Source organism: Aricia agestis, chromosome 8, assembly GCF_905147365.1.
Source record: "Aricia agestis chromosome 8, ilAriAges1.1, whole genome shotgun sequence".
NCBI classification, from domain to species: Eukaryota; Metazoa; Arthropoda; class Insecta; order Lepidoptera; family Lycaenidae; genus Aricia; species Aricia agestis.
This window is the reverse complement of record NC_056413.1, coordinates 220,173-233,167: the sequence shown is the minus strand read 5'-3', so window position 1 is coordinate 233,167 and position 12,995 is coordinate 220,173. Positions and strand designations below refer to the sequence as shown.

General features: G+C 42.4%; 1 protein-coding gene across 5 annotated transcripts in view; it reads left to right on the top strand.

Moving 5' to 3' along the window:
- LOC121729995 (transcription factor GATA-5-like) overlaps window positions 1–12,069 on the top strand; it is a 38,083-nt gene extending 26,014 nt beyond the window's left edge. For 2 of the 5 annotated variants that reach the window (XM_042118786.1, XM_042118785.1), the window contains exons 3-9: window positions 4,119–4,219; window positions 4,663–4,850; window positions 5,539–5,614; window positions 9,746–9,942; window positions 10,630–10,797; window positions 10,974–11,094; window positions 11,199–11,550. In XM_042118786.1, the coding sequence (XP_041974720.1) occupies window positions 4,119–4,219; window positions 4,663–4,850; window positions 5,539–5,614; window positions 9,746–9,942; window positions 10,630–10,797; window positions 10,974–11,094; window positions 11,199–11,467 (1,120 nt within the window). In that variant the 3' untranslated portion in view covers window positions 11,468–11,550. Of the gene's footprint in view, window positions 1–4,118; window positions 4,220–4,662; window positions 4,851–5,538; window positions 5,615–9,745; window positions 9,943–10,077; window positions 10,209–10,629; window positions 10,798–10,973; window positions 11,095–11,198 lie in introns of all 5 variants that reach the window. The other 3 variants (XM_042118787.1, XM_042118788.1, XM_042118789.1) reach the window with 3 other exon arrangements.
- Window positions 12,070–12,995: the final 926 nt, after the last annotated feature.

The window sequence follows — 12,995 nt, the reverse complement described above, 5'->3', positions numbered from 1 at the left end:
CTAGTCGACGTTCGTAGATTTTTGTTGGTTTGTAAATTATCTTTTGTCTTAACTGTGAACTCACATACCTACATTAAGCACTGTCCATTCTTCTTATGGGATAGCCCATAATGTTTTATTATGTCTAACTTACTGTAACAATTTTAGTAATCCTTTTCACAGAGATGACTTAAATAGTCTAAGGGCCTGTTTCACCACTTTCTGATAAAGTGCCGAATAGGCTATTCACAACTTATTTGACAGATTCTCCATACTCTATCTTTCAAGTTAGGTGGTGGTTATCAGGAAGTGGTGAAACAGACCCTAAATGTGATGGATTGCTCGTCATTTTAACTTTAGTAGTATTTGTTCTAGCTGTTGTGAGATTTGTTTTCGTCCGTTATCAGCGTCGAGTACAAAGACATTGTGTTTATGTTCTTATTCAATGTCTTTGATTGTTGCGACCTTTTGATTGCATCATGTGACATTCAAAAAACTAATTTAAGTACACTTTTTAACCGACTTCCAAAAAGGAGGAGGTTATATGTTCGGCTGTGGATATATATTTTTTTGTATTACATTCAACAATAGATTGTCAATACCTATTAAAGGCTATTTAAGTGCCATAACTTTGTTACAACTTTGGTACATTAGAATTTTTCTACTAGCCAGTTTTCTCCAAAGTATGCGAACCAATAGAAAATTTTTAAAGAAAAAGAAGCACAACACACGTGAAATCAAAAAGAAAAGCTATAATAGTATAGTGTTATGCTTTTTAAAATTATCATTTAATGGCATGTAAAAGAATAATCGGATTCCAATATTCAAGGAATTCAACGAACAAATAAAAATAAAGATCATTAAACGAGAAGATGAAGTAAGGCCTATAATACGCCGCAGTGTGGATGGGTGCGCTTGCGCAGGTGTGGCGCTAGGCTGTTTGCGCCCGTTTTTGTGGCCGCTCTAACGCGCTATTTTACACGTTTTGAGGGCCCTCAGAGATTTGTTTTTTGTGAGCGTCGAGTGACAAGTTAAGTGTCTCAAATGAGTTATTTGTATAGGCCTGCGCTCGTGCAAATAACGCTGGTCTGCTCGGTCCCACTTCCGGCGGCCACGGGCCGTGGGCCGAGAGCGGGGCGAGCACGTGCGCGCGGCCGGCGGCCAGCGCGTGCCCGCTGCCCGTATGACATCGTCATTAGCGGCTCATTATGTTGACATGTCGGGAACACCCAGTGTCCCGGAACCGTGACCATCCAGTGTCGTATTGCAAGTCCCATATTGTACGGTATTTGTTTATTTGATAAGTCGTCCGTAACCGTCACCTGATGATTACAATTTACAATGCTTATCCTGGCGACATTCATATTTTGGAACATTCATAATTTGGTGTACATTTTAGACGTACATAGTTAAAATTTAATATGGATATCATTTGCATTGTAGGCTACAAGCATCCTATAATTAAAAAATTAGACATTCTTAAATATAAATTTGCTAGAGCCAAGTAAATACATATACAATACAGGCCCAGACAACTTAATGAACTAGCTACTTAATATTCTAAAATAAAAGAAATTAAAGAATTGCTTAATGCACCTAACAAAACCGCATGAGTTAGACAGGGTGGCGGGCGGCCGTGGCAGGTCGCCGGTAGCCGCTAATCTGCAAGTTATCTCAGCTCGCAGTTTCAGTGATACATGTAAATATTAGCGATAAGATAAACTTGTAATTATTCCGAGTGGGCTTTAATCTTATCATCTCGTAGTACTACGGCCGATAGCGCCGCCGCCGTCTCATGGATGTAGGTCAGGGAACTCTACGGGAGCTTTTGATACTTTGGTTCCCAATAAAAATAAAAACCATGTATCAATGAATTTTAAGCTGAATGTCGATGGAAAACATCTAAATTCTAAGCAATTAAACATACTGCAAAAGTTTACAATATTATTAATTTATGAAAAGAGTCATACTGCTTATCCATCCTTATGAAAATGCATTATATTGCCGTTGAAGGCAGTTGCCTCGGCGACGGCAAGCGGGTTGAGGGCGCGAGCGGGCGGCGGCGCAGTGCGGGGGGCGGGGGTGCAGCGATAAGGCAGCACTTCCGAGACGTTACGAACCATTAGCCGAGCCGTTCCACTTGCCACCGCAATGCATTGAGGTCACAGCTACCAGTACGGCACGCCATGAAATTGACGAATTAGCTAGCGAAGACAGAATTCTGAACAATGCCACGAGGAACTACCAGCAAGGGCTTAAAAATATGAGGTCCATATTAGAATATTTTGACATTATATTTTTTAACTTAATTTTGACTTGTAACAAGAAATTAGAAATTACAACTTTTACTAATAATTATTATGATTTATGACTAATGAATGATATAATTACTTATAATTTGCCAGCCAAAAAAATGTGTCAATAACTTTACTACTTAGTTATTATAATTGTGATTATAATATTATTTGGACGTCGTCAACTACGACAAAATATGCGATCTACCGAAATGTAACATCTCTAGCAACCATATTTTATCCAAATAAATATCATTTCATTTCATTCATTCAAAGAGACCCATTCTTAAGCTAGAGACCTAGCTCCTAAAATTTCATTTTCATAAATTATTATTCTAAGTATGTTCACTTCAACGACGCTCATAAACTTTGCTGCAATTAGTTCGTCAGCATTAGTCATTATTCAAAGTAGGCTATGTTTTCCGCAGGAGTGTCTAAGTCCGTAATTGTCGAAGCGTACACCTTTAGACTGTCCACATAAGGGAGGAGGAAGTAACATACTGACGCATCAAAAGCTTTGGCACGTTCTGTCCAAAGTTGGGAGAGATTGTACGTTGGCTATAGTTATGGTTTTATATCTTGCTTCATTTATTATTGTCTTGTTTTTTTTTATTTTCATGACTGATAAAGAAGATTTGCAAGTCGATTCATTAAAATAATTATTATTTATTTTAGCCTCAATCTCGAAAAAAATACTGCCCTATGTACTTGAAAATATTCACTTTCTTTATATTTCTTCACGTTTCTAAGTGCTGCTTCTTATTTTCTTGCAAAATTATCTATTACATAAATAAATATTATCTTCATGCAAATGTGTTAAATCTGTGGTTAATATAGAGTTATCTTGCACCGGCTTCTAAATTCATATAATGTGTAATTCGTGTCCGATAGGCGATAGCTTATCTCTTGTTATTTTCGAGCGTCTGCTGTAATGTCAGTAATTAACGTTATCAGTTTAACTTTCTCGTTTAATTGGTTTACTATTCGTTGTCAAGCGAACGAGTTCATTGTTGTTTGTGAGTCGTTCTGTGGCTGTCACAGTTAAATCGTAAATAGGTTTCTCAGAATAATTTATGAGTTATACGTCTGTGCTCAGTGCTAATATTCTCTTAACTATAGCTTGTATAAAAACATTCGTGTTACATCTATGCTCGCTTTATTAGATCTTTTAATTTATTTCAAATATGGACGATTGTATCATTAACATAATAGCTGTATTGAGTTCGTCGCATAATTTTCCCTAAACGTGTTCCTGGCTAATTATACATCGGCGGTCGCGGTTCCTGTGGTTGTCACCGATAAGCGCCCACACACTCTCACACATACGCAAACACACGTGCACACATGCATACATAACACACAATCACAGAATCATACGCAGCCGCGAGACGATGAAATGAAATCATTGCTGAACTTTATACTGTTGAATTAGTGACTAATTTTAAATGTAGTCTACATGTACAACAGAGACACGCTACAACACAGTAATAGTTAATTTTACTGACGTACGACGGAATATTAACTGCGAGTCCGTTTAATCATGTTTAATGTACCTAATGTACTCTATAATAATCATGGAAGTCTCACAAAACAAAGAGCAAACTTTTCAACTATTCAGTTCATACAGACGTAAATTTTTTCAAGTAACTTCTATACAGTCTTACCATTGTTAGTAAATAAACTGTTGGACTAGCTAGAGTCTAGACTGTAATATTTTCCCCTTTTCTACCCAATATTATGTCCTTATGTGATAACAAAATTTTGTGGTTTGTAATACGAAGATTGTTGATGGCGGTAATACTGAAGTAGGAAACAATGTGAATGATGATGTCGATGTGTCCACAGTGCCGGCGGCGCGATATACTCCCGGGCGTACTCCGGCGCCGGCTCGCCCTACTTCCCCGCCCCGGAGCTGCAGCAGACGCAGTTATGGACCTCCAGTGCAGGTACCTTGCATAAGGCTGCGTTTCCACCAGAGCTGAGCTAAGCTGTATTGCGAGGAATGCGTTGTTAAGAACCAATAGAAATACTTCATTTGCGTGACCACACTCAACGCAACGATTCTATTGGTGTTTGAAAAACACATTCCTCGCAACGCAGCTTAGCTCTTCTCCAGTAAAAACGCGGCCTAAACCTTGTTTTTTCATAATATTTCAATATGTGATACCACTTTTAACATTACTTTAAAAATTACATTAACTTGTTTCTTATGGATCTAAAAAGAGACTCTGTACGGTTTAATTGTTCAGTACTTTTAAGTTTTAGCAGTATCATTAGTTTCAGCATCTGATGTATCAAATTATGACTTAGTTATTTAGCTTACGAGCTCTATTTATGGCAACTAGTAAATGCTCGGCAGTTGTGTTAAAAATGATACTGTTCTCTGCAGGCACCTCACCGAGCTACGCCACAGTGGAGGAGTACGCGGAGGGCGAGGCGGGGGGTGCGGGGGGTGAGGCGGGCGCGGGGGGTGCGCTGCCCCCCTTCGGCCGCTTCACCGGCGCCTTCGCCTCCACCAGCCGCCCCGGCACGGTGTACGGATCCCCCGCCATCACCACTAATGCTTATGAGCAACAGGTAAAGGAGCTTTTAGTCTTAGTCGAAGGTGTACCTACTAAAAAATCGTTTTCTATGTCTTTCCTTGGAAAATGATGGTAAAGATTTATTTAAAAGTGAACTCACAACACTTTTAACATTTTCTTGATGACCAGGTGTAATTAGTGAACAAGAGTTTCCATTCATATTGTACATGTCGGGAAGCCAGCTGGCAGCTGGGGGTACGGTGCGGGTACTGATAGCGGCTGTACCGAAGCGTGGCGGGACTGACACCCGTGGAAAGAGTTCCCTAGAGTCTAGACATTTGACACCATTATTTATACAGAAAATTTACCTGATAAGTGATATTTATTCTCGAAGAAGCAAGAGAGCAAATATAGTTTTACATTAAAACTATTCCAATGAGTCATCTAAAATGAGTCAAAACAACAAAATATGTGCAACATGCTCACGATGACACGACTGCCCGGATAGCCAACAATGAGAAAAATGTTAACCCTTAAACGTTCGCGTTATCGGCACATTTAGATAGCGGTGATGAGTGGCGATGGTGATTAGTACCCACCGCGGGCCAAAACCGAAACGTCAGCAATACCTTGAGGATGTTTTCTGACTTTTCTTTAAATATATTACTTATGTAATCTTTTGACTTTAATTTAGCCGTAGGCTATATTTTGTATTTGTCTGACCTGTGGGGCGTGTGTTTCAGAGTATGTGGAGCGGAGTGGGCGCGGTGCTGGACAACCGCCGGACGCAGTATTCCGCGGCCGCCAGCCTCTCAGCTTGTGAGTACTTTCATTACCAACACGTCTCTAATACTTACATATCTTACAAAGAAAAATACTTAGAGCCTGTTTCACCACCGGTGGTAGGCCCCAGTAGCATCAACGTTCAGAAAGTGTTTGAAAAAATTTTTGACTTTGACTTTGACGACTTTCTGATAAAGTGCAGAATAAGGCTATTCACAACTTTTTTGACAGATTCTCTATACTTGATCTGTCAAGTTAATTGGTGGATAGCTTATTCGTCACTTATCAGGAGGTGGTGAAACAGACCCTTACTCTTTCCTGCATTGCAGTCTAGCTTGAACAGTCTGCTCTTTACCAGATAAAGATTATTTAGATCTTGAGCTCTTAGTCTTAGCAAATTGTACACAGTAACCCTTAGATAAAGATTCCTAGCCATATAAAGTAAGCGATTGCCCCTGTCTATATTCAGTTTAACTAGGTATTTATAGTTTATAACTTACAACCTTGATTAGCTCTTCTGTGTTTCTACTGTGGGCAAAGTATAATAATATATTTGTTCTTATATTATTTACCATGACATACATATTTGAAAAATTATTGTTCTAATTTTTTTAGTACGTACAAATTTTACAGGTGATAAAATTCCCTCGTCTTATTATACTATGTATTATATTGACACCTTAAGTTTAAGAGTAAAATTCGAGCACATTACGCGTACGTCACGTCTCGTTTAACAAAATTGAATGCCTTCTCTATATTATACGTATATTACAGCTAAATCCACCCGTTTTCTGGGGATTTTGCATGTTGGGATAACAAAATTCGTTCAACGGTTTGTTTAGCTTTGGGTTATCGGAGTACTGCAAGGAGATACACTTGATCACCAACATTTAAAAATTACGTTTCGGTTATTATCTAATCTCACACGTTATTACTATTATTAATACAAACCCAATATATATGAATTACTCATAAGTGCATTTGGGTGGTAATGCGAGCCAGTTAATGATAACTGTTCATCGTAACTGCGACAATTATTTATAACAGTTATATTTTAACTATTAATAGACTGTTAATAGCGTTGGTTCCAAGTGTCATTATTGATCATTTCATCATAACTATTATACTATTTGGCGGTTGTTTTATTTCTCATCTCGGATTGTTGGGCCAATCTCTAATTTGGAAATTAATTTATTTTGAAGTAAGGAGTATTCACTTCGTTATGATATTTTAAGCATTTTCGGCACGTTAAGAAATTTAGCGGTCAACTACAAGACTTAAATATAATTAAACTGCAGCTAATAATCTAATTAAATGAATAATAATTGCTCTCCGTTTTGGTCGTACAAACGCGAGTATCGTGTAACACGGAAGCGACGTGACCACGTGGCGCGGACGTGACTTTCCCCCGGGGTCGCCGTGACTCATCTCTTTGTTCTAGAATGTTCACTGTCCAACTCCAAGATGGTACGCCGTGCTGCTCCATAGCAGCAGCTAAGGGCTACTTCCTCTGACGATATTTCTTAGTCTATTTTCCGACGGTTTCCTGTTGTCGAGACTCACAGACTGAGCATTGCATTTGGTTTAATAACAACCAAAGAACTTATTACTTTGTGAACACTTTTGCGCCGCCTGTTTGTAAGGCTCCAGTCTCTGCTAGAATCAGCCTCACATCGCTTGATAACGTTAATAGCGATGATAGCGTGCAGATTTCAATGCAAGGGCCGTCACGCCACAAAATACTCAAAATCATTGATCACTTTTCTATAATTGATATGGTAATGACTCTTTATCAGAGAAAATAAATATCAATATCAGTTGAGTGTGACGACTGACAGTGCGGTGCAGACTCGGCGGTGTACGGTTACCGCGGGCCATGTGCGGCCACACTAATGGTCCGATGACACCAGACCCCACATGACGACACTGACCAGTGTCCCATAATGATTTAAATGTTTCTCTCCTCTCGTGTAATATTATAGTCTAATATTATAGTCTGTCAGGAAAAAAAATACCTCGCAATCTAATGCTATCAATAAGCTATCCCTAAATGCTTATGTTTCGGGTTATGGATATCGTGATCAAAAAAGGCATAGCTATTAAGTCAACTAGGTCTCTTTATCTTTTAGAATCTTTAACCTTTTCGAAGCGCCTGCGCCGGACGTGTTGTTTGCGGGCACGTGCCTGACCGCCGTATACGGTCCGTCGGGCCTCGGGCGGCGGGCCCGGCGCGACCTTCGCAAACAGACGTACCCGCTGCGCTGTTGACCGACCCTGTTTGTAAACACCATAGAGCCTTTCGAGATTGACTATCGCCCTGTCCCATTCGGGCTTAAATTAAACAAAATAAAAAATATTGAAGGTTTCTTAAATAAAACAAAACATTACAAAATAAACTAGAACAATGGAATGGGCATTAAATTAGGTCATTAACTCAGGCAGTAAAATGTTAAGTTGTTAACGAGTATTTTAATGTGCCATATCCGCACCAAATTCTGCAGGAACAAAAACAGATGTCAGGACTCAGGACCGAGTTCCCTACTCGAGATTCACACAAATCTCTCAACGGGGACCTGCGTGGTGTAAACCTTTACTTGAAACCACACAAAAGTACCACCCGCAGAAAAAACATGAGTGTCGAGCCGCAGAATGACGACGGTTTAAGTGGCACTCGAGAGCGAGAAACCGCGAGAAGACAATGATGATGCTTATCGGCGTTTATCGGCGTGTTTTGATTACACTATCTCGCATGGAGTTATGTCAGGGCTATCGCGGGTGACCCCTACAAAAAATAGTGTGTCCGTGTGCGTGTGCTCGTGTACGTATACGGCGTACGTGTGGGTGTTATCGCAGCATCCTTTACTTAATACTGTCCTATAACTAGCACCAGCGATAAGCGATTTTTTGTTCGGCGATAGTTTTTAGTGTCGAATCGGACCGACTCACTGCACTATGACCCGCAGTGACTAACGGCGCGCTAAATATAGTCGAGCTGACACGGCAGTATGATTTGTAATGCGTGCTTTTGTACTTAAATGGAAAAATGGTTATTTAAAATTTGATTTATAATAATCGTTAATCATTGTTATTATACTGTACTCGGGGAAACATGGCGGTAGCGGTCATTGTCCTTTTTAGTCTTAAGAAAAACGCTCGCACTGAATTTAGAATATTTGAGAAAAAAAAGACCTCTTATAAAGACACAGATTATTACAGATTCATCGGATAACCTCTTGGTAACTCTTAGATTTTAGAATGATAATCTCCAAGTTTGTATGAGCTCGAATATATGCTTCATATTCAGTTCACATCGAGTATGTAAAATACGATATCGCCCTTAGACTAGGAACATCTGACACTTTATTGTATTACATAGAAAATAACAACTTTTTGGACAGGGAGTCAATGACCGCTACCGTCTCGATTCCCCGAGTGCCTTAATTACAAATTATAATACAAATCCTTTGGAGTCACGAGACACGTTCCATGTTTAGATGTCACATTCAGACCGCAACGCGACGCGTACGCGCGACGCGCGCTTTTCTAGATTTGTACTGAATTGACAGATTGGCATGTCGTCAAATCTATACAAATTCATGCCGCGCCGCGCCTGGCCTCGCCTCGTCGCGTTGCGGTCTGAATTGACCCGACTTTCGATTTAGTCGTCGTTGTAGGTAATAGTAAAACAAGACATTTAAGGTAAACGTGAGAAACTGCCGCACTCCGAGACGCATAGTAATTTTTTAACTGTAATTAAATGAAAATTTTGACAAAATCCCCATACGTTAACTTTAAAATTTTCATTTAATTACAGCTAAGTAAAATTTAATATTCGGCTTCGAGGGCGGCAGTAAATACGAAATTAACAGAAAATTGTCTATCGATTAAAGAGTGTATTGTGAGTATTTTAATGTAGTACGTTAAGCTTTGAAATCCATTATGCTGACGCGGCACTGGCGTGTGCGCACGCGCGACCTTGTTTTTCGTGCACTCTGCAAATCCGCTAATAGCTGACAACGCACGGTCACTGTCAAGGCCACGAGTGTGACGGGTGACGGACGATGACGTAGGCGTGATGTGCTCGCGGCACGGACGGCGCGGACGGCGCGGACGCTCCGGGCCGGGTCGGATCGGGCAGGGCAGACGAGCTAACGGTGTGTTGCGCAGTCGAGGACTTTGTGGAGGTGCGCGAGTGCGTCAACTGCGGCGCCATAACGACCCCGCTGTGGCGGCGCGACGGCACCGGCCACTACCTGTGCAACGCCTGCGGCCTCTACAACAAGATGAACGGCATGAACCGGCCGCTCAAGCAGCAGCGGCGGCTGGTACGTCAGCGGCACGCGCTCCCCCCGGCCGCGCCCGACGTACGCACTCAGCTCGCCCCTCACCCCCACCCCCCGCGCGCTCTACCCCCTGCCCCCGCCCAGCGATCCGCGCCCGCTAGCGTCCGCCTCGGGCCGTCCTATACCCGTCTCGTGACGAGCGTCGTGTTGTTGCAGTGGCCGAGGGGGCGCCGCCGGGCGCGGATATCTACAAGGGCTTCCTGTATGGCGGCGTCGGCTCCGCGCTCCCCGCCACGCCCGCGCTCGCCGCCAACACCCCTCCCGACTACAACAAACAGAAGAAAGGGGTACGTCAGCCCCGCACCCCGCACCCCGGGCCCCGCGTCCCGCTCCTCGACCCGCCATGTTACTCCCGCTCACGGCTCGCTAACCATCCGCTAACAGACATCCATCCGTATTACCACTAACCCCCGCTTTACTCCCGAGAACGTAACCTAAGTTTATATTTGAATACGTCGAACGGTACAAATGTTATATTGCGCTTTGACCTACTCCTTTATAAGAAACTATCGAGAAGCCACGTAAAAATCGAAACCATAAACAAAACTCAATTTACGGATCTAAAACTCTATATAACATTGGTACCATGATACAAATACATACTCATGATAATTGACAACATGAAATATTTTAAACTCCTAGTTCTCGGGAGCCCGTTGCTTGTCCCCCCTCTTCACGCGAGCTCGCGCTAACCAGGTGTGTGCGCAGGCGGGCGGGCCGAAGCGGCCGGGCGTGATGTGCAGCAACTGCCAGACCTCGACGACGTCGCTGTGGCGCCGCAACGCGCACGGCGAGACCGTCTGCAACGCCTGCGGCCTGTACTACAAGCTGCACAGCATCAACAGACCGCTCGCCATGAAGAAGGACTCTATACAGGTACACGCCTATGACCTATGTATATTTGGTAAAAACTTTTGAAGCTCGAAGAAAAGGTAAATTTTTTAACGGAAATTCAGACTATTATTGAAGTCCTCCTTTGAAATAAGAAAGATACAATGAACTCCCTGCTATCCTTAATCGTTTTCTAATAGAACCATTTACTGGCATTTCAGACGAGGAAACGGAAACCAAAGAACGGCATGAAGTCCGACCGCGGCGTCAGCAAGACCAGCCACGCCATCGCCAAGAGTCCGCTGCCGCACATGGGCCGCAACGTCAAGCTCGAGAACCTACGTGAGTATAACATCACTATTATGGCACATGACACGTAGTAACCAGTATTATAATATTTGAATTCATCATGATTAATAAACTCATCGCCCTATTATATTTTCCAGTGGAGGCGTCGGGCGTCCGGTCGCCGATCGGCTACTACGTGCAGTCGCACGCGGCCGCGCCCCAGCCCCACACCGTCAAGCTGGAGAAGGGCTCACCGGCGCCGGCGCACTCGCAGAGCCTCGCGCAGGCGCACGCGCACGCGCACACGCAGGACATGTCGCACGCGCACGCGCAGGCGCTCGCCTTCTACGGCGACGGCGAGTACCGGCGCGCCGCGGAGCAGGCGGCGCGCCTCGACCGCCCCACCGTCGTGTCGCTGGGCAGCTGAGCGCCCCCGCCCGCCCCGCCGCGGGACTCCTCCATGATAAACAGAATCTCAGTCCCTTAGTTAAGTAGAGGTGCGTTCGCCGGGGTCCGTGGCGGCCCACGCGAGTTATAACTATCAGAACGTTGAGACTCTGCCGCGCGAACCGCAACGGGGCTCCTATATTTCGTAGAGCTAGAAGATGTAGATGCATATACATAATATTATGTTAATTATTATATATTATATTAATTTTATGTAGAGACTATATTATATTTTGGATGTATATTGTACCTATTAAACTCCATGACTTCTGCGTACATTCCGCGCGAGCGAGCGAGCTTTTGCGACGTCTCGCCCTAGAAGATTTTTAGTATATGTTTCTATTAATTTAAGTACCAAAGTACGACGAAAACGTGTAGGTACAGATGATGTCGAATATAATCGGAGTGAGTACGAGACTCGCTCTGTTTTACATCGCTAACGTATTGATCAAAAGATGTAACGTTTTGTAAAGATAAAAATATGGCACTCGACCAAAGTATGAACCAACTACTAATGTGTAATTACTGCTAGTTTATTTAATTACTAATGAGCATAATATAGTGTGTGTGGTGGGGCGGGGGGGGGGGGGGGGGTGGGGCTGAGGTCGGGAGTCGGCGAGAAGCCGCGAACACCCGAGAAAATGACGCCGTAACACCTGGGAAATCGTTATGTTTTTATGTGTGAATAACTCCTTGTGAATAATTTAAATAATAATATTTTTTATCATATCTCGTTTTACAAAAATAATATTTTGAAGTAATATTTGATATCATTAGATTATGTTATCAATACTATTGTTGCATATTTGTTCTTTTTAACTATAAATTATTTTAAATATTGAAGATCTGAATACAGTTAGTTGAACAAATATATTCTTTTCCGTGGTGTTGCAAAATATTATTTTAGAGTTATGTTAGTGTACCTTTTAAGTATATCCAATTCGCTCAATGCCCGCCGCGCGCCGCGCCGCCTACGTTCAACTTGTTTGGTATCGTTATAATGTAACAGCCCAAAATATTATTATTGTATTGTATCCACTTACTTTAATTGAATTGAATTGAACTAAAGTACCAAAAGGTAAATATTTTCTTATTTTGTCTGTCACTTGAATTTTCAACGTGCCAGGCAAAGACGGGCTGGCCTCGCATAGATTTACGCTGTAACTTTTATTACTATTCAAGTGCTTTGTTTTATCCAATATTTTGAAATATAAATTGACCGTGCACCGCAATCAGTGGCGTGGTCGGGGTGCTCGGCACGGCTGGGTCGGCTCGCCCCCGCCTGCCGGCGCGCTGCGGGCGAACCTCTCTGTGTAGACGAATTATTATATAAGTTAGAGTACATAATATTTAGTTGTAAATGTATATTGTGAGTCCCCCTCCCTCGGTCCCGCCCGCGCCGCCTCACGTCTGTAAATATAATGTAAGACAAAGTACAATTTAATAAAGTGATTTATTAGTAAATATATATTCGAGTCGTTTTCTTTTAATACTTACCTCTATGTAGT